General features: G+C 39.4%; 1 protein-coding gene across 1 annotated transcript; it reads left to right on the top strand.

Annotated features, from left to right (window-relative positions):
• Nucleotides 1-7,906: 7,906 nt before the first annotated feature.
• Nucleotides 7,907-18,453, top strand: rpl18.S (ribosomal protein L18 S homeolog). Its single transcript, NM_001089212.2, is given in 7 exon segments — nt 7,907-7,950; nt 10,061-10,147; nt 10,234-10,341; nt 14,416-14,514; nt 16,176-16,299; nt 18,098-18,167; nt 18,337-18,453. Coding segments are annotated over 7 exon segments (567 nt in total). The 5' UTR covers nt 7,907-7,947; the 3' UTR covers nt 18,413-18,453.
• Nucleotides 18,454-19,834: the final 1,381 nt, after the last annotated feature.

The following is a 19,834-nucleotide window of genomic DNA, read 5'->3' as shown; positions in this document are numbered from 1 at the left end:
CGCCGCCTGAGGCAGCAGCAGTTGCTGCTGCCCCTCCTCCCCTGGAAATTCACTCTTAAAGTACCAGGAGCAGCATTTTTGCTGCCCCTGGTACCTAGTGGGGTGCTGCCGCCTGAGGCGACAACAGCCTCAACTCGCCTCATTGGTGGAGCACCCCTGCCTGCACTTTAGGTGAGAAATGCTTTCTGGCAGGCTGCTGTTTTTCCTTCTCAATGTATCTGAATGTGTCTCAGTGGGACATGGGTTTTTACTATTGAGTGCTGTTCTTAGATCTACCAGGCAGCTGTTATCTTGTGTTAGGGAGCTGCTATCTGGTTACTTTCCCATTGTTCTTTTGTTTGGCTGCTGGGGGGAAAAGGGAGGGGGGTGATATCACTCCAACTTGCAGTACAGCAGTAACGAGTGATTGAAGTTTATCAGAGCACAAGTCACATGACTTGGAGCAGCTGGGAAATTGACAAAATGTCTAGCCCCATGTCAGATTTCAAAATTGAATATAAAAAAATCTGTTTGCTCTTTTGAGAAATGGATTTCAGTGCAGAATTCTGCTGGAGCAGCACTATTAAATGATTCATTGTGAAAATTTTTTTTTTTCCCATGACAGTATCCCTTAAGCTTAGGGGTCGTCGCAAATTATCAAGCAGAAAATAAGGTTGGCCTGTAATATAAGCTGATGCTACAAGGCTGATTATTAAATTCTGATGCTAGTTGCACTGGTTTCTGTGCTGCCGTGTAGTATTTGTGTATTGTATAATCAGCCTTATATTGTGACATATTATATATTCAGAATATTACATGTTGGTCCCTAAGCTCAGTAAGTGACAGCAGCACAGAGCATGTGCAGTGAATCCTTGGAAAATAAGATGGGCATCTTTGGAGTCGCATATCTTTACTGAAGCCCAAAACATAATGTACAACATGTCTAGCCTACTTCTTTAGTTAGGCTTTACTCCTCCTTTAATATAAAATTCAGATTGAACCTCCTGTCCCCTCTCCTTATAAACAGGGCAATTTGTTCCAATTTCCCTATCTACCTTTAAACAAACGATCCCCTCCCTTCTTTTAGCAGCAGCCTTTGAGTGGCTCATTATAAGAGGCTTCTCAGCGGACACATAATTATTTTATCAGATTCTCCACTGGATCAGGAAGTGACAGGAAGTGCTACGGTGAAACTGTTTTCATATTCTTGTTTAATGCCAAAAATAACACTCAACAGGAATATACATATTTTATTATTAAAACAACAGCCACAAGGTGTGTTTAGCACAAGCCATCTTCATTGAGCTTATGTTTAAAAGGGGGTGTATTCTGTCACTTAATAACTAACTTAGAAAAAAAAATATTTACATGTAATGTAAATGTTACCCTGAGCAATTTTACATTTTTTTTTAACTTTACTTTTCCTTTAATACCAATATCAGAAGTCTATGGGGCAAAGTTACTAAAGGGCGAAGTGACTAACGCGGGCGAAAATTTGTGACGTCATATTGGTACTTCACTGATTTTCTAACTGGCACTGGCGTAGCTTCAATAGCAAAGGAGATAGACTCTAACTGTACTTCGCTCCCTAAGCCTGGTGAACTTGCGCTCTGGCGAATGGACGTAACTACGCAAATTCACCAAGATGCAGAATTTACTGAACGTTACCTCTTGCGCCAGACTTGCCTTCGCCACCTCAGACCAGGCGAAGTGCAATAGAGTAGATAGGAGTTCCTCAAAAAATAGTTTTTCCCCAAAAAACGCTGGTGTCTTTTCCTTTTTCAGGGTGATAGGCTGAAAAATAGCGTAATTTTTTTTTGGGGTAACTGGCTTCCCCCCTACATTTCCTAACATATGGCACATAAACTATACAGTGGGCTCATGTGTAGGGCAATATAACAACTCTATTTTCTTTTATTTAGGTTTCCCAGGCTTGTGTAGTGTCATGTATTTGCTGCAACATATACGTCCATTGTACTTTAACTTCCCACCATATGCAAATGAGGCAACTCTAGCACAACTTCGCTTCGCTTGCTGCAGTAACACTATCACAACGTCACCAGCGTTCGGCGCCCTGGACGCAACTTCGGATTTTAGTGAATTCGAAATTGTCCTGGTGAATCTACGCATGGCGAAGTGTTGCAATGTGAGCGAAGCCGTCGCTGGCAAATTTTCTGAAATTAGTAAATTTGCTCCTATGAGTCTAATTCATTGTGGTTGGGGAAGGTTGCTATTTGTTTGCACTTTGTATCTTCCACCTATCAGATTCCTATTTTTATTTATATATCTTTTTGCACTAAACAAAATGGAATGCAAACAGTTACTATGGCTTTCTATATCAGGTTGTAACCCCAAGCAGAGGTAAGTGAATATATAGTATGTATATATATTTTTATTTATAAAATTATACTTGTGTACGCAGTGCTGTACTCAATGATCTCCTGAAGGTGCCCTTATTATAATGACATCCACCACCTACCTCTTGTTGTTGTTGTTGTTGAACTACAAATCTAACCAGCCTCCAACATCGGGGCAATGCTACAAGTTGTAAATTTACAACTGTAGGGGTTGCCATTTGCAAGCATCTGAGACGCAACTGTTCCACTTGGGATGCTTTCCAGGAAAGATCCATGGAGTTGTGGGATAGACTCTTAAAGGAAAACTATACCCCCCAAACAATGTAGGTCTCTATAAAAAGATATTGCATAAAACAGCTCATATGTAAAATCCTGCTTCATGTAAATAAACCATTTTCATAATAATATACTGTCTAGTAGTATGTGCCATTGGGTAATCATAAATAGAAAATTGCCATTTTAAAAAATAAGGGCCGCCCCCTGGGATCGTAGGATTCACTGTACTCACAAATATACATGTTAGGTCACATGAGCCAATTAACAGACAGAGTTGTGTCTTTTGCTTCCACACTTCTTCCTGTTACAGTTAGAGCTGCAGTATCTCTGGTCAGGTGATCGCTGAGGCAGCACACAGACCATCACGAAATGGTGGCTCAAGGCAAGAGATGTAAAAGGGCAATATTTACTTAAATATATATTCCAGTTTGGTAAGATTCTTTAATATGCCACTTAATATGATATGAACTATCTGTTGCTTAAGTGTTCATTTTGGGAGTATAGTTTTCCTTTAAATAAAAGATCATAGAAAGCATATGACAAGGCAGTGTTAACAAAGAGAGAGGATCTACTCTCAACTTATGGATGTAGGAAAGGAAATCAAGCAACACAAATAGCAAAAAAGAATGAAATGTTTTAAAACTTAGAAGCTAGAGAAAATACAACACAAAATTATGAAACATTGGAGATTGTTGAGATCCAATATTTGCCACGACTTCAACTTGAGAAACCACAATTTGCCTATAAACATGGTTTTATAACCACGTGTCACCGACTATGTTACCTGAAAAGAAAGAGACTAGAAATTGGTTACACACCACTGGATCCTATAGATACTGTGCCGATATCTGCAAATGTTGTAGATTTATAAAGATATCGAGGAAAGTTCAGAGTACTGTAACTGGGAAAATATATAAAAGTGGGACATACTCCAATTGCTGTACGCTTAGGGGCATATTTATCAAGGGTTGAATGTCGAATTGAAAAAACTTTGAAATTCAAATTCAAAAAGACCAAACAAAATTAAGTTGAAGTTTTTTTTTTTTAGTCGAATAGGTCCGCTTTCGATCGAATAGGTTCGTATTCGGCCGAATTCGAATCGTACGAATCGAAGGAATAACGCAATTGATCGAATTCGATTCAAAGTTTCACCCCCAAAAAACTTTGATTTTTCAAAGTCCACCAATTGACTCCAAATAGGTTCAAGCAGGTCCCCCATAGGCTAAAACAGCAATTCGGCAGGTTTTAGAAGGCGAATGGTCGAAGTCGAATTTTTAAAGAGACAGTACATGATAAATTTCGATATTTGTGTATATTACACAAAAAATAGCTTGAAATGCGAATTTTTTTCATTCGAAAATTCACCTCGACCTTTGATAAATCTGCCCCTTAATGTTATATATCTTGCTACATGTCGGTGCGGCAAACAATATGTAGGCAAAACAACTAGAAGACTTAGGGGCAGATTTACTAAGGTTCGATTGATTTTTCGAAGTACAAAAAGTTCGAATTTCGAAGTAATTTTTTGAATATTGTACCCAAACCTTTAGTTTGTAAACTCTAATCTCTAGGTCCTTCTAACCCTATTGTACTCTGTAATCCTTGTTTGTTTTCCACCATTTATTCCCTGTTTGCTATAACTGCAGTAAAGCACTGTGTATCTTGACAGCGCTATATAAATAAATGATGATGATGAATACTTCGACCGTCGAATAGGATACTACGACTTCGAATTGACCTTGATTCAAAGTAAAAATCATTCGACTATTCGACCATTCGATAATCGAAGTACTGTCTCTTTAAAAAAACTTGACTTCAATACTTCGCCAACTTAAACCTGCCGAAGTGCTTTGTTAGCCTAAGGAGAGATCAATTGTTATATAAAATAGAACTCAAGTGGATGTCTTTATTGGAAACAGTAACACCACAAGGGTTGAATAAAGAATGTGATATCAGATTCTGGATTAAGAACAATAGATAAATTTGATTTACAGTTATGATTAAATCTATTTGTCTATATAATAAATTGAATAACAGCGCTAACCAATGTGATAATGATACCTTTGGAAATATTAATTGTGTCAGAGATATCCCTAGAAATAATATATATTATTGTCTTTACGTGTTATGAATTAATAGCGCATTATGGGTACAAATACTTCATTAGAATTATTTAATTGCAATGATAGAGTATGTATAATGGTGTAGTAAAATAAACAATGGTTGTTTTTAATTTTTACATATTTTGGAGTCACAAACATAGCAAATATTAATGATTCACCTTATCAATGATTTTTTACACATTCTTTTTAATAGATATGTCTTTTTAAGGTGTATCAGTTGTAATTTTTGATATTTATAGGTGTATAGGCACATTGATTGGCACTTGCACTTTATATACTAATATATTAATATGTTTGCTGGTTTCTCATGAATTTTTAACATTATTTTTCCCATACACTTTACCTTTAAATATTGATTGATATGTATTTTTTTTACCCTATTTAAACATGATAACACATGATGTTTACCGAGTACAGAGGCATGAAACGCGTAAGTTTTTGCACACCCTCTGTCAAATTGTTTACAATAAAGCCGCATTGTTATTAATATTAGCGTCTTCCGTGTGGATGTGACGGTCAGCGCTCACTGCGAGTATCTGTTTGTTGTATTTTAACAGCTCCAGTTTCATGTTAATCCCAAAACAGGGCCCCTGACATTTCAGGAAAGCTGTGGATCGCCATCGAGGGGGTGGAGTTACACAGATCAGAGCTATTCAGTCTGCAGGTCTTTAGCTTTTATTATTCTGCCCCTTATAAGCTCCAGTCAATGAAAACAGGAGACCTGGAAGCCTGATGTATATAATAAAGATATTTAACAACTGTTGCACAATATAAATTTGTATGCAGGTGCTACATGCCAATGAGGCAAGTTGAGAAACTCAATTCTCAAAAAAAAACAAATTCTATATTCATGCTCTTTAGTTAAAAAATATTTTTATTCCATCTTATTAAAATTTCAAAACGACCCCACATGGAGCCTAACACATTTCGTACTTACCTAGCACGTAGTCATTGCCTTTGACTAAGTGCTAGGTAAGCATGAAACGCGTTAGGCTCCATGTGGGCTTGATTTGATATTTCAATATGATGAAATAAAAATATTTTTTAACTAAAGAGCATGCATATAGAATTTGTTTTTTTTTGAGAATTGAGTTTCTCAACTTGCCTCATTGGCATGTGGCACCTGCATAGCATATAGATTTTTTTGTTGAGAATTATGTTATACCTCTGTTTGGTCACTAGAGGTTTCTAGCATGCCATAAATTAGTAGTAATTATATATAGTTCTGTATTCAAGGCTGTTTGTATGTGTTGTAAGTTGAGAAACTCGTCTCGGGCAGCAGAGCCCCACAAGTTCCCATGGGTGGCAAACAGCAGCTCCTGGTAACTTTAGGGGCTGGATTTCCATTTTGAGCGGGACAGTCACTCTTTTGACAGCTCAACAAGCAGTCCCAGATTTGTACTATGTCCCGAGTTTCTCTTTGATCTGCTGCACTGAACAGGCAGATAAAGATACAAAGTTTCTAACTTAATTGGCTCTTGGCAGAGAGCCCAGAATACATACTTAAGATACTTTTTTAACAGTTTTAGATAAGAACCAAGACTCATAGCTTAAAGGGCAATTCAACTTCATTAGCAAAACACATAAAAACCACAGAAATGATGTGTTCAAACTTTCATAACCTGCCAAATTTTGTGAAATGGACATGGTAATTAGGGGGTGTTGCCACCAAATGGGCATGGTTAAAAAAAAATTGCACGCAGCAAATCGTTTTATCCCTCTTTCTGTTTCCAAAATGTTGGAAGGTATGCACTAGCGATGTGGAACCCCTCTGGCACTGTAAAGATGAGGACAGGAAGGTGGGGCAGCAGTACGAAAGCCACCTCAAGGCATCATCGGCCCAATAATCACCCCTGACTGTACATAGGGATGCCACCTTTTTTGGAAAAGTCTACTGGCCAGGGTGGGGGGCAGGTCCAAGAAGGGGAGGATGGAGGATTGTGATGTAAATGGGTGGGGCAGTGATGTAACAGGGCAGTGATGTAACAGGGGTGAAACCATGGCATCAAGGAGGCGGGGCCAAGTCATGGAGCAGAAATTGGTAAGTATTATAGCTAGAAAGGGATGGACTGGGGGTGGATTGGAGGCAGACCAGGAGCATTTTGACTGGTGATCACAAATTTACCAGCAGCTACATTGACGGTTAATTTGTAATACCGGCCCTGCAAGGCAGGTAAGATCCACTAACTGTACACCATTACGGAACATAAATACTTTGTGACAATAATATCAATACTAACACATCATCACTTATTTATATAGCCCCAAGTTACACAGTGCTTAAAGGGGTTGTTCACCTTTAAGGTAACTTTTATTATGTTCTAGAACGGCCAATTCTAAGCAACTTTTCAATTGGTTTTAGTTTTATAGTTATTTGTCTTTTTCTTCTCTTTGCAGCTTTCAAATGGGCGTCGCTGGCTCCCTTCTAAAAAACAAATGTTCTGTAAGGCTACAAATGTATCGTTATTGTTACTTTTTATTACTCCTCTTTCTATTCAGGCCTCTCCTATTCATATGCCAGTCTCTTATTCAAATCAATGCATGGTTGCTAGGGTAATTTGGACCCTAGTTACCAGATTGCTTAAGATGCAAATTGAAGAGCTGCTGAATAAAAAGCTAAATAACTCAAAACCCATCAATAATAAAAAATGAAAACCAATTGCAATTTGTCTCAGAATATCCCTCTCTAGATCATACTAAAAGTGAACAACCCCTTTAACTCCAATTTACTTCTATCTAGAGTTTTCACAAAAACCTCCCCAATTGAACCTATGGGCCCAGATCAAATGACCCTTTCCCCCAGCCTAGGGTTCAGTCTCCAGATCAGTCCTTGCCTTGGAAAATAAGGTCCGTCTTCAAAAACCCAGCTACAAGGTCCAAACTGAATGATTGCGATTACAATGTAAATATGGCCACAGTGAAGCCACATAGTATGAATTATTTACATGTGCCCCTGGATTCTTAGGTAAAGTGGTGAAACTCAAGCTGAAAGAGAGGACTGTACATCCCTAAACTCCAAAACACTGGCACTTGTGCATCAAGTTATGTATTCCTCACTTGTCACATCCTGTTAGTTCTCCGCTCACCACCGAGTGTTCAGGCTAGAGCGCCCACTACAAACTTCCGGTTACCCTGTGTTCCCATAAGCCTGTTCGCCGCGCCTGTCTCTTTCCTTTCCTCCCCGAGAAGCAGCTGCTGCTACAGCCGCCATCATGGTGAGAAACCCGACTTCCTTATAATCCACTGCAATCCCGCTTTCTTCTCTTCCGCGTACTCACAATCAGGGGATGACTGGCATCCTGGGACTGTGGGCTACCCGACCGGGCCAGTGTTGGGAGTGAATGTGCCATAAGTCTTGTTAAATAAAGGACGTGTAACTGTTCCTCCATGGACTCACTGTTCTATGGCAGCTGCTTTAGTAAGCGGGACCTGGCCTGTTTCCAGTGGCCGAGACATGGGATTAAAGAACCTTTTCAGAACCAGAGAGTCTATAAAAATCACTTGTCTCTTCTCTCTGAACCTGAACTGGTTATACACACACACATATACCACTGCCCACCCTAATAGGTGAGTTCGTCCATGGCTGCACCGCTTAAGTACATCCCCCGGGACACACTTTACCTCCCTTCAGTTTCACGATTAGACCTTTCCCCTACTTGTAGATCGCAGTCTCTCTATGGCAGCTCCATCACTTTCTTTACTGTGTAGCCTAGCCTGTTTATTAGGACTTTCCTTTGCACTGCTGGTTCTGATTCCTGAAACAATGTAGCAGAAGCCCAGATGAGAACTGACTTTTGTTACATTGTCTTAAAGGGATTGTTCACCTTTAAATTAACTTTTCGTATGATGTAGAGAGTGATTTTCTGACACAATTTGCAATTGGTTTTCATTTTTTTTATTATTTGAGGTTTTTTGTTATTCGGCTCTTTATTTAGCTGTTCTCCAAATTGCAATTTCAGCTATCTGGTTGTTATTTAGCTTTTTATTCAGCAGCTCTCCAGTTTGCAATTCCAGCAATGTGGTTGCTCGGGTCCAAATGACCCTAGCAACTATGCACTGATTTGAATAAGAGACAGGACTATGAATTGGAGAGGGCCTGAATAGAAAGATGAGTAACAACAAGTAGCAATAACAATAAATGGGTAGCCTTACAGAGCATTTGTTTTTAGAAGGGGCCAGTGACCCCCCATTTGAAAGCTGGAAAGGGTCAGAAGAAAAATGCAAAACATAAATAATTAATGAAGACCAATTGCTAAGAATTGGACATTATATTACATATTAAAATGTACCTCAAAGGTGAACCACCCCTATAAAGGAGAATTCAATCCTAATCTTAAAAAAAACCCTACCCTACATAGACCCTCCCCCCCCCAGCCTAAGTGTTACCCCGGGCAAATGCCCCTAATGTTTTACTTACCGCTCGGTGCAGATTCAGGCATTGGAGTTCACGGGCGTCATCTTCAGCCGCTTCTGTAGTCTTTGTAATGAGACTGGAGCTTCAGAAATCTTCTTGGCGCATGTGCAGTTGGCGAAAATTGCTCCAACTGCGCATACGCCGCCACACCGAAAAAAAGATGGCGCCTGTGAACTCCGATGGCTGAATCTGCACCGAGGGGTAAGTAAAACATTAGGGGCATTTGCCCGGGGTAACACTAAGGTCGGAGGGATTTATGTAGGGTAGGGGTTTTTTTTAAGTTCATTAAGCCTTTAAGGCTCTAAACCAGAGAACAGAAAAAGCTGAAGGATTTTTTTTTTTTCCATTGCAGTTACTTTTGGGTGATGCCGTGTCAATTAGCTGTCACTTCCTATGGACAAAATCTAAATGACAAACATTCCCTTTCATCCTTTTATTTCAGACGTTCAAGTAAACTAAATAAATTGGTTCAATCTCCGCAGCATTCTTTTGGGCTGTTGTACAGACTAAAAGCCATAGCAAGAAACTCTTATTTTGCTTACAGTGAGAGCTGTGAAGATGTGGAATTGTCTCCCTGAATCAGTGGTACAGGCTGATACATTAGATAGGTATAAGAAGGGGCTAGGTAGATTTTTAGCAAGTGAGGGAATACAGGGTTATGGGAGATAGCTCATAGTACAAGATGATTCAGGGACTGGTCTGATTGCCATCTTGGAGTCAGGAAGGAATTTTTTCCCCTTCTGAGGCAAATTGGAGAGGCTTCAGATGAGGTTTTTTGCCTTCCTCTGGATCAACTAGCAGGCAGGTTAAAATAGATTTCAAAGTTTTAACTTGCCGGAAGTGTCTCTTTTTAACCTAACGTACTATGTTACTATGCTTGGTGTTAAATTTTCTTTCCTATCTCTTATTAGGGAATAGATATCCGTCACAACAAGGACCGCAAGGTGCGGCGAAAGGAGCCCAAGAGCCAGGATATCTATCTGAGGCTTTTAGTAAAGGTAGCGTTCATGATTTTATGTTGTTTTCCTTTATGTCCCAAGTTCATCATCCATCAACTTAAAAAACAATGTTTTGCTTTTTTCAGCTTTATCGTTTCTTGGCTCGTCGTACCAACTCCAGTTTCAACCGGGTGGTTCTGAAGCGTCTGTTCATGAGCCGAACCAATAGGCCACCCCTCTCTATGTCCCGTCTTGTAAGTATTATGTGTTTAAAACACAGCATGTAACTTGTCTGTATTTTGCTAATGTATATCGGTCTCTTGTGGTGGTCTCTTTGCCTTGAAACATATAACTAGGGGTTATGTATTATACATCTGTCAATACTGTTGTATATAAATTTCTCTTATAAGCTATCAATGAGTTTGATGTATATTTTATTGCTAATAGGGATGCACTGAATCCACTGTTTGGGTTTCGGCCCAAATCCTTGGTGAAAGATTCGGCCGAATCCTAATTTGCATATGCAAATTAGAGGAAGGAAAGGAAAAAGTGGAAAAAAATCTTGTGCTGAAAAGTCACGTGATTTCCCTACCCGCCCCTAATTTACATATGCAAATTATGATTCGGTTCCTGCTGAAAAAAATGGCGAATCCTGGATTCGGTGCATCCCTAATTGTTAAATATATAAAAAAATGTTTTTCTATACCACTTTTTGTCTGCATATTTTCTCCATTGTGCATACCCAGTGTAGTAACAATCTAATTGGTATAGAGTGGAGTAAATGTGATTTAGCTACAGCGGTTAGTTATTAGCAAGGGCATGGATAATTGAATGAACGACTGGTTGCTATGGGTTACAGGATGTTTGCTCATCCCAGGCTATGTAGTAATACAGCAAGGTCTTGGCATTTACCAGTAGAGTAACGATGTGAATGTAAGTGTAGAACAGCCATCATATAGTGTAAACTGGCCAATTGTGTTGGACTTTTTTTTTTTTTTTTTTTTTTGAGGTCTGGAGCCCCCTATCCTCGTGTTGTATTTTAGTTGGTTCTGGTTTTTAGTCTCAGGTTTTAGCTTTTTTTACTTGTAAATATTTACAATTCATGTGCTTCTGTAACTTAGAATTTAACTGTTTTTTTGTCACTTTTTTTTAAATGCATTTTGTTTTCCATTCTCCAATGCAAACTTACTGCCTGATTTCTAGGGTCAGTGGTCTCAGGGTTTTGAATCCAAAGTGAAGAACTGCAGAACAAAATCTGTTGTTTCTCTTGTCCCCGGTGCTTTAAAGTTGTAGCATGTAGAGGGCCACGTAGCACATTCTTGTTCCAAGTACTTCTCATTTCAGTATTGCTATTTTCTCATGTGCATTACTGCTGTTGTGTTCTGTTATGTCACTTTAAATCTCATTTGAGCAACAGCATGTTTATTACTTCGCTGGGGTTACAGCTCTGTTTTACTCTGTGTCAAAAGATGTTCCTGTTGCACAAACACTTGTGCAAGTGACATAGATGAAGTAGGATATATTTTTGTTCATTTACACAGGTCAGAAATGACATGGGTATGTATGATAGTAGAAGGTGCTAAGTTCAGTTGTGACAGCCATATATCCATATCCTTAAAGAGATACTGACACCAGAAATTATTTTTTTTTACATCTTTCATAATATTGCCTTTGAAAGCAACTTCTAACTTTGCCATAAAGTATTTGCCCAATGCTTTTACATATCCTGTCTGGTGCCCCCATGTTCCTGTATGAGGGGGCTGCCATATTGGTGCAGCAGGAGTCCATTAGCATTAGAAACTCTGACAGGTTGAGAAGGGACAGTCAGGTTGGCAAAACAGTCAGGTTTAGTAACTTCAACTAATAATTACTTACAAAAACCAAACCTCTCCAGGAAAAAACGATCAACATGACCTATAGGTAACATTTAATGTACATTCATATTTTAAAAAGTATTTTTTTAGTGTCGGTATCACTTTAAAGTTTTGGCCTTGTCCTTTGCTCCCTCCACATCTCTCATTCTCACACTCTCACACTCTCTCATTCTCTCACACGCTCATTCTCACACTCTCTCTCTCTCTCTCTCTCTCTCTCTCGATGCCCTTTAACTTGATTTTGTGTAGATGCTGAGCACCACAAATTATGTCCATGTTGAGCTGAAAATTCTTCAGCTTCGGCTTTCTTAGAGATGCAGAATGTCTAAATGGCAAATCGCATCTTCCAAGTGTGTAATACTTGTGTTATTGTGTTCCGGGCTAATTACAGAGAGATTTCTATTTACATATTGCAGAGGAGTGCCACATGTTTAATATAACCAGACAGTAAAGCCCCCAGAGATGTGTATATGTATACAAGCAGGGCCCCCTCTTGTCTTTTGGCAATATCTAATTTTGACTGTTAATCACCTTTGGAAAATACTAGTATATTTCAACTGTTTGGTCTTGTATTTGTATCCCTTTACTCTGCAAAACGCAAGGTGGAATAAGGTTATATAAAAAATGTTGTCCCTGTACTCTTGACTGTTGCTTAGCAAGGTTGAATGAACGCTGCTGTGATATCCAGTCAGTGTTGAATATGACAGCAGTGTGCAGGCACTTTTAAAGGGGTTGTTCACCTTTGAGTTAACTGTTAGTATGCTGTAGAGAGTGGTATTCTGAGATAATTTGCAATTTGTATCGGATTTTGAGTTATTTAGCTTTTTATTCAGCGTCTCTGCAGTTTGCAAATTCAGCAGTCAGTCCAAATTCCCCTAGCAACCACTCATTGATTTGAATAAGAGACTGGAATATGAATTGGAGAAGACCTGAATAGAAAGTTGAGTAATAACAATACATTTGTAGCCTTGCAGAGTATTTGTTTTTAGATTGGGGCAGTGACCCCTGTTTGAAAGCTGGAAAGAGTCAGAAGAAGATGGCAAATCACTGAAAAAAGTTGCTTAGAAATGGCCATTCTATAACATACTTAACCACCCCTTTAATGTAGCATTGCAGTAAAATGTGGAAATGACAAACTATAATCTCTGTGATCATGAAACCAAAAATAAAAAAATAAAGTCCTAATGCTTATACACTAGGGCAATTGGATGCAAAAAAGACTACAAGTATAGGTGTAAGACACAAGTTGTTGCATCATGAGCAGTAGATACACTAAAAGGGACCAGTGGCCGAGGGATAGGACCATCTTCCTACTCTGTTAGACATAAGGAAAACCTGCTTGTGTTACTGAGTGATTCCTTTTCTATTATTAGCTGTAGATTCATTGGTGTAGGTCTGTTTCTGCCCTTTTAATACAAGGTCTCCTACACAGGTTGCTCAGTTTGTGTGTGACATCAAATCCTACTAGAATTGGCACAGGGGGAAACATGGGAGAACAAAAGGAGAAAGTGACTCCTCAAACAGTACCACGGGCTGGTGGTTGTTGTTTTTTAGGGTGGCACATCAGCCCGGTATAGCACTTTAGGGTAAGGGCACGCGGCAGATTTGGGGAGATTAGTCACCCAGCGACAAATCTCCTCTTCTTCGGGGAAACAATCTTCCCGAACCGCCTTTCCCTACCTTCTCGTTGGCTAAAATTAAAACTTGCCAGCGGGATGGCACTCGCGGAGCTTTGTTTTCTGTAGTCGCCCGAAATTTCTTCGTGAGGCGGCTATAAAAAAAGAAGCACAGCGAGTGCCATCCCGGTGGAGGTTTTTTCATTCTAGCCGGTGAAAAGGCAGTTTGTGGAGATTCAGTTTCCCTGAAGAAGAGATTTGTCGCTGGGGTGACTAATCTGCCCGAATCTGCCCCTGTGCCCTTACCCTAAAGGAAAAGTAACATCAAAAAATGAAGTATTTTAAAGTAATAAAAATATAATGCTGTGTTGCCCTGCACTGGTAAAACTGCTGAGTTGGCTTCAGAAACAAAAACAAGCTGCTGTGTAGCCATGGGGGCAGCCATTCAAAGGAGAATAGATTATACAGTAGATAAGGTTTGTAGAACATAATGGTGTTATCTGTTATCCACTAGTTAACCTGTGCCATATAGACTTTTTTCCAATTTCTGCCATTGCTACTTGTTTATATGAACTATAGTAGAGTTTCTGAAGCAAACACTGCCGAGCAAAACTACATTATATTTTCCTTACTTTAACACATTCATTTTTTGGTGTTATTATTTGTTTAAGTGACTAAATGCTAAGGTTGCTAACCTGTTAGGCGCCCTCCACAGTGATTTTTACCTTTTCCTTTAAGATCTAAAATGTTCTTGCCCAAGTTTCTTTCCTAGAGCTGGTGTAATTTCATTTAAAGTCAACCAAATAAACGTTCTCATTTAATTTCTCTTTTCGCCTAGATTCGCAAAATGAAATTGCCAGGGCGTGAAAACAAGACTGCAGTTGTGGTGGGATGTATCACAGATGATGTCAGGATCCATGATATCCCCAAACTGACGGTAAACAGTGCCATCGGATAGGTTGTATTTCATGTAGCCAATCAGCAACGATTTGATATAGTCCTATTAAATACCTCCTTTAACATGAGCTATCCGTCAACATTTTACTATATGTTTAATATAGGGCTATGCAGCTCAATGGCCTTATGTTAAGTAAACCTTAAAAGAGGGTGAGCAATTTTTAAACCTATAAATGGTGTCTAATAAAAGCAATTTTACAATATACTAAGGGTGCACCGAATCCAGGATTCGATTCGGGATTCGGCCTTTTTCAGCAGGATTCGGATTCAGCCGAATCCTTCTGCCCGACCAAACCGAATCCTAATTTGCATATGCAAATTAGGAGCGGGGAGGGAAATTGTGTGAATTTTTGTCACAAAACAAGGAAGTAAAAATGTTTCCCCCTTCCCGTCCCTAACTTGCATATGCAAATTAGGATTCGGTTCAGTATTCAGCCGAATCTTTCTAAAAGGATTCAGGGGTTGGGCCGAATCCAAAATAGTTGATTCGGTGCATCCCTACAATAATACATTCATTCAATATTTCAGTGTTTTTTTAGTTCTAAATGTAAATGCAAGTTAAAGCAGCGTTTTCCACTTTCTGCACTCCTAGTTTTGATGCTTTAAATAGATCAGCTCATAGCCAGCCAAGACTCATTTAAGGAGAACTAAACCCTTAAAAGGAATATGGATAAAAATGTCATACTTTATATACTGAACTTATTGCACCAGCCTAAAGTTTCAGCTTGTCAATAGCAGTAATTATCCAGGACTTCAAACTTGTCACAGGGGGTCACCATCTTGGAAAGTGTCTGTGACACTCACATGCTCAGTGGGCTCTGAGCAGCTGTTGAGAAGCTAAGCTTAGGGCTCGTCACTAATTATCCAGCAGAAATTAGGTTGGTCTGTAATATAAGCTGATTGATTATTAAATTCTGATGCTAATTGCACTGATTTCTGTGCTGCCATGTAGTAATTATCTGTATTAATTACTAATCAGCCTTATACTGTGACATTTCTATTCTGTGTGTACTGTATATTGTGAGTGGGTCCCTAAGCTCAGTAAGTGACAGCAGCACAGAGCATGTGCAGTGAATCAGCAGAAAAGAAGATGGGGAGCTACTGGGGCATCTTTGGAGACACAGATCTTTACTGCTAAAGGGCTGTGGTTGCCTTGGGCTGGTACAGAAACCCAAAACATAATGTACAACATTTCTGGCTTTAGTTCTGCTTTACTTTTCTTTTAACTACTTGCATGTTCCACAGCAGATCTGTTAAACAGTATCGAATACTATTTCACTACTACTACTATATTTTCATCTGCTGGTGCAGAGATTAGCAGGACACTACTTTTTGTTTACTGCGTTTAAATTTTGAAATCGTACTTTTTTTTCCCAATGAATACATACTGGCATGTTGCTGAGCAATACATATGTTTTCATTTATTTAGCACATTTTTTGATTCTGAATCTTTAATAGGGTTCATAGGATTGGTTCAATAAAAATGTCTGTTTTATGCAACAGTTAATCCATCTACAATGTTCATTGGTCTGTTGGCGATTTGCTAGGAAATCAATGTCTAACAGCTCCTGCAATTTTGGGGCTACACTGGTCCCATTAAATAATGCACAAACTCAATTTCTCTACTAAAAATGTTCTCAGGTGTGCGCACTGAAATTGACCAGTGGAGCACGTAGCCGAATCCTGAAGGCCGGAGGTCAGATTATGACGTTTGATCAGCTCGCCCTCGCTGCTCCCAAAGGCCAGAACACTGTTCTTCTTTCAGGTAACTGGACTTGGCTTTTTTGTTCATTTTGTGTTTGGCGGAGCATGAAAAGCCACATATTATTTTGAATTTCTAAAGATATTGGCTTAAATGCTGCTCCAGGCGGTAGGTGTATCTGCATGTTTTCCTTACCTGGAGTTGAATTCATATACAAGATACAGCATGGAAATCTTTTAGAATGCTATTGTGACGTAGTGAGTGTCCTTTATGATAAACTTTCTCTTGCCTTAAAAATTAATACTCCATGGAGGCGAGAACACAGGGTGGCGTAGCGCTAAAGGGTAACAATAGTATTGCTGACCCTTCACCCTAGAATGGCATTGTGTATTCACAAAAGATTTGCCTAGCAAAAGGTACACACAAGAGTGTGGGTTTCCCCAGCTGCCAGGTTTTCAGACAAGATCCGACTTTCGGTTTTCTTCATGGAGGGTCGGTCTGGTCTTGTGGTGTTTATTGTTGGAGGATAAGATATATTAGGCACTTACACTCTTATTTGGGGAAAATTGCCATCTTTAGATAAAGGCAACATGGAAATTTCTCACTGCACACTTTTGCGAGACAAGGCAAATTTCACAGCAAAAATAAATATTGCTAACATGTATACTGTTTCCTATAGATATTATCTGGCATTTTATTTTAGCATCTTAAATGGGACTCCTGAGCAAATTAAAAAAATATATATATACAGGCATGGAACCTGTTATCCAGAATGCTCGGGACCTGGGGTTTTCCCGATAACGGATCTTTCCGTAATTTGGATCTTCATACTACTAGAAAATCATGTAAACATTGAACACAATAGGCTGGTTTAGCTTCCAATAAGGATTAATTATATCTTAGTTTGGATCAAGTACAAGCTACTGTTTTATTATTACAGAGAAAAAGGAAATCATTTATAAAGTTTGGATAAAATGGAGTCTATGGGAGACAGTCATTCTGTAATTCTGAGCTTTCTGGATAACTGATCCCATACCTGTACTATATAATGTTAAATAAATCTATATTGATGTTAACGTTATGTGTAAATATCCTCCGTGGCTACTCCTGACTACAAGGATATAGAGTAGTATTTGGTAGTGAATAGTAATGGATACAATCGCTTACACTGCTGGTGCTCCTGTTCTCTGACCCAGGGCACTTTTCCAGGGAGCGCTGCTTTACCATCTTCAGTGGCATCCCAACAATCCTGAACCATGTATAATATAAGATCTCAAACTTCTATTTAGGGATGCACCGAATCCACTATTTGGGATTCGGCGAATCCCCAAACTCTTTGTGAAAGATTCGGCTGAATACCGAATCCTAATTTGCATATGAGTAATAAAAAGTAGCAATAACAAATGTGAACCCTTCCAGAGCGTTTATTTTATATGGGGGTCAGTGACCCGCATTTGATAGCTGGAAAGAGTCAGAAGAAAAAGGCAAATAATTAAAAAAAAATTAAAAAATGAAGACCAATTGAAAAGTTGCTTAGAATGGGACATTCTAAAACATAGTAAAAGTTAACTGAAAAGTGAACCACCCCTTTAAATTTTCATACTAGGTTGCGTCCGTGAGTGAGAGGTGCAGGGCTACACTTTGCACTTTATACTGGATTTGAAATCTGTAGTATGTTGTAGAACACAACCATTGCCCCAGATGCATGTGGTCTATTCATGGGGCACCAAGGTATAGTTTTGTGCCCCTTAGTACTCTTGTATGTGGCGCTGTAATGAGCCATTTTACATTGAAATAACTCCACTTCTTTATTAAAAAATAAATCATTGGCATCTTGTAACTTTGTACCTTTGCTTTCTAGGCCCTCGTAAGGCCCGTGAAGTCTACAGACACTTTGGCAAGGCACCTGGTACTCCACACAGTCGCACTAAGTAAGTTGTCTTCATTTTGTGATGCACAACATTTCATCTGCAACTTATTTTTTTTATTTTTTTGTCAAGCTACAGGATGAAGTTTCTGTAACTTTCATATAGAAATTAATAAAAGCCGCAGTTTGTGTGTGTTGCTCTTACTAACACCTGACATTTTTCCCCCCCCTAGGCCTTATGTTCTTTCCAAGGGTAGAAAGTTTGAGCGCGCCAGAGGACGCAGAGCCAGCAGAGGATACAAGAACTAAATTCACTCCTCATGATTTGTACACAATAAAGTTCTTTGGACTTGAACACTTTTGACTTTTTTTTTTTTTTTATTCAAACTCCTCCTACTCGTACCAACACCCATTGGCATGGCCAGCCCAGCAGTGTGGGAATGATTGATTTAAAGGTACTCTAACCCCAAAAACTGTGTCTTAAAGTAATGACAATATAATATACTGTTGCCCTGCATTGGTAAAAGAAACACAACGTTTAAATAAACAAGTTTCTATGTAGTTATGGATGCAGCCATTCAAGCACAAGGATACACAATGGAGAACAGATAAGTTCTGAAAAATCCCATTGTATACTGCAGAGCTTATCTGTTATCTGCTGTGTAACCTGTGCCTTTTCTCCTTTTTCAGCTTTGAATGGCTGCCCCCATTTGTTACACAGCAGCTTGTTTATATGAACTATAGTAGTGTTTCTGAAGCCAACACACCAGTTTTAACAGTGTATTATATTTCCATTACTTTTAGACTTTCATTTTTTGGTGTTACTGTTCCTTTAAGGCAGGGATCCCCAACCTTTTGAACCCGTGAGCAATATTCAGAAGTAAAAGGAGTTAGGGAGCAACACAAGCATGAAAAATGTTCTTGGGGTGCCAAATAAGTGTTGTGATTGGCTATTTGGTAGCCCCTATGTGGATTGTCAACCTACATTGAGGCTCTGTTTGGCAGTGCACCTGGTTTTTATACAACCAAAACTTGCCTCCAAGCCTGGAATTAAAAAATAAGCTCCTGCTTTGAGGCCACTGGGAGCAACATCCAAGGGGTTGGAGAGCAACATGTTACTCATGAGCTACTGGTTGGGGATCACTGCTTTAAGGCAAACCTATGTTGGTCCAGTTGTCAGTCTGAAGGAGAACAACACTTGGCAGCACCCCCTCATCTGGCCCTTTATAATATGGCTTTTCATATATAATTGCTTAATGTAATTGTAACATGCTTATGTACCAAATGCTTCCCCTATTCCATATACTCTTGGCTCCAGTGAATGCATTATTTTCTCTTACCTACAGGGGTGCTTCGCCAATGAGGCGAGTTGAGGCAGTTGCCTCAGGCGGCAGCACCCCACTAGGTACCAGGGGCAGCAAAAATGCTGGAACCACTGGTACTATTGAGAGCCTATGACTACATGTGCATGGGCTTTGTGTTACTGACCTTCACCGACACCTACCGCTACTGGCAGTCCATCTACTTTTCATTGCAAGTTCTGGTGATGAGCTTACTCCTTCTAGGCCGAGTGCTGGCACTTAAGTCTCCTCGAAAGCCAAGAAACACAAAGGAGGAGAAAGCAGAGGCCAAACAAGAGAACAGGCTCCAAGAATAAAGGCAGTTTTAGATTCAGTCAAAGTACTTGGATCTTCCTGCCGGCCATAGAGAACTATGTGACTTGTGCTAAAC

The sequence above is a fragment of the Xenopus laevis genome, chromosome 7S, assembly GCF_017654675.1.
Source record: "Xenopus laevis strain J_2021 chromosome 7S, Xenopus_laevis_v10.1, whole genome shotgun sequence".
NCBI lineage: Eukaryota > Metazoa > Chordata > Amphibia > Anura > Pipidae > Xenopus > Xenopus laevis.
This window is presented reverse-complemented; position numbering and strand designations above follow the sequence as displayed.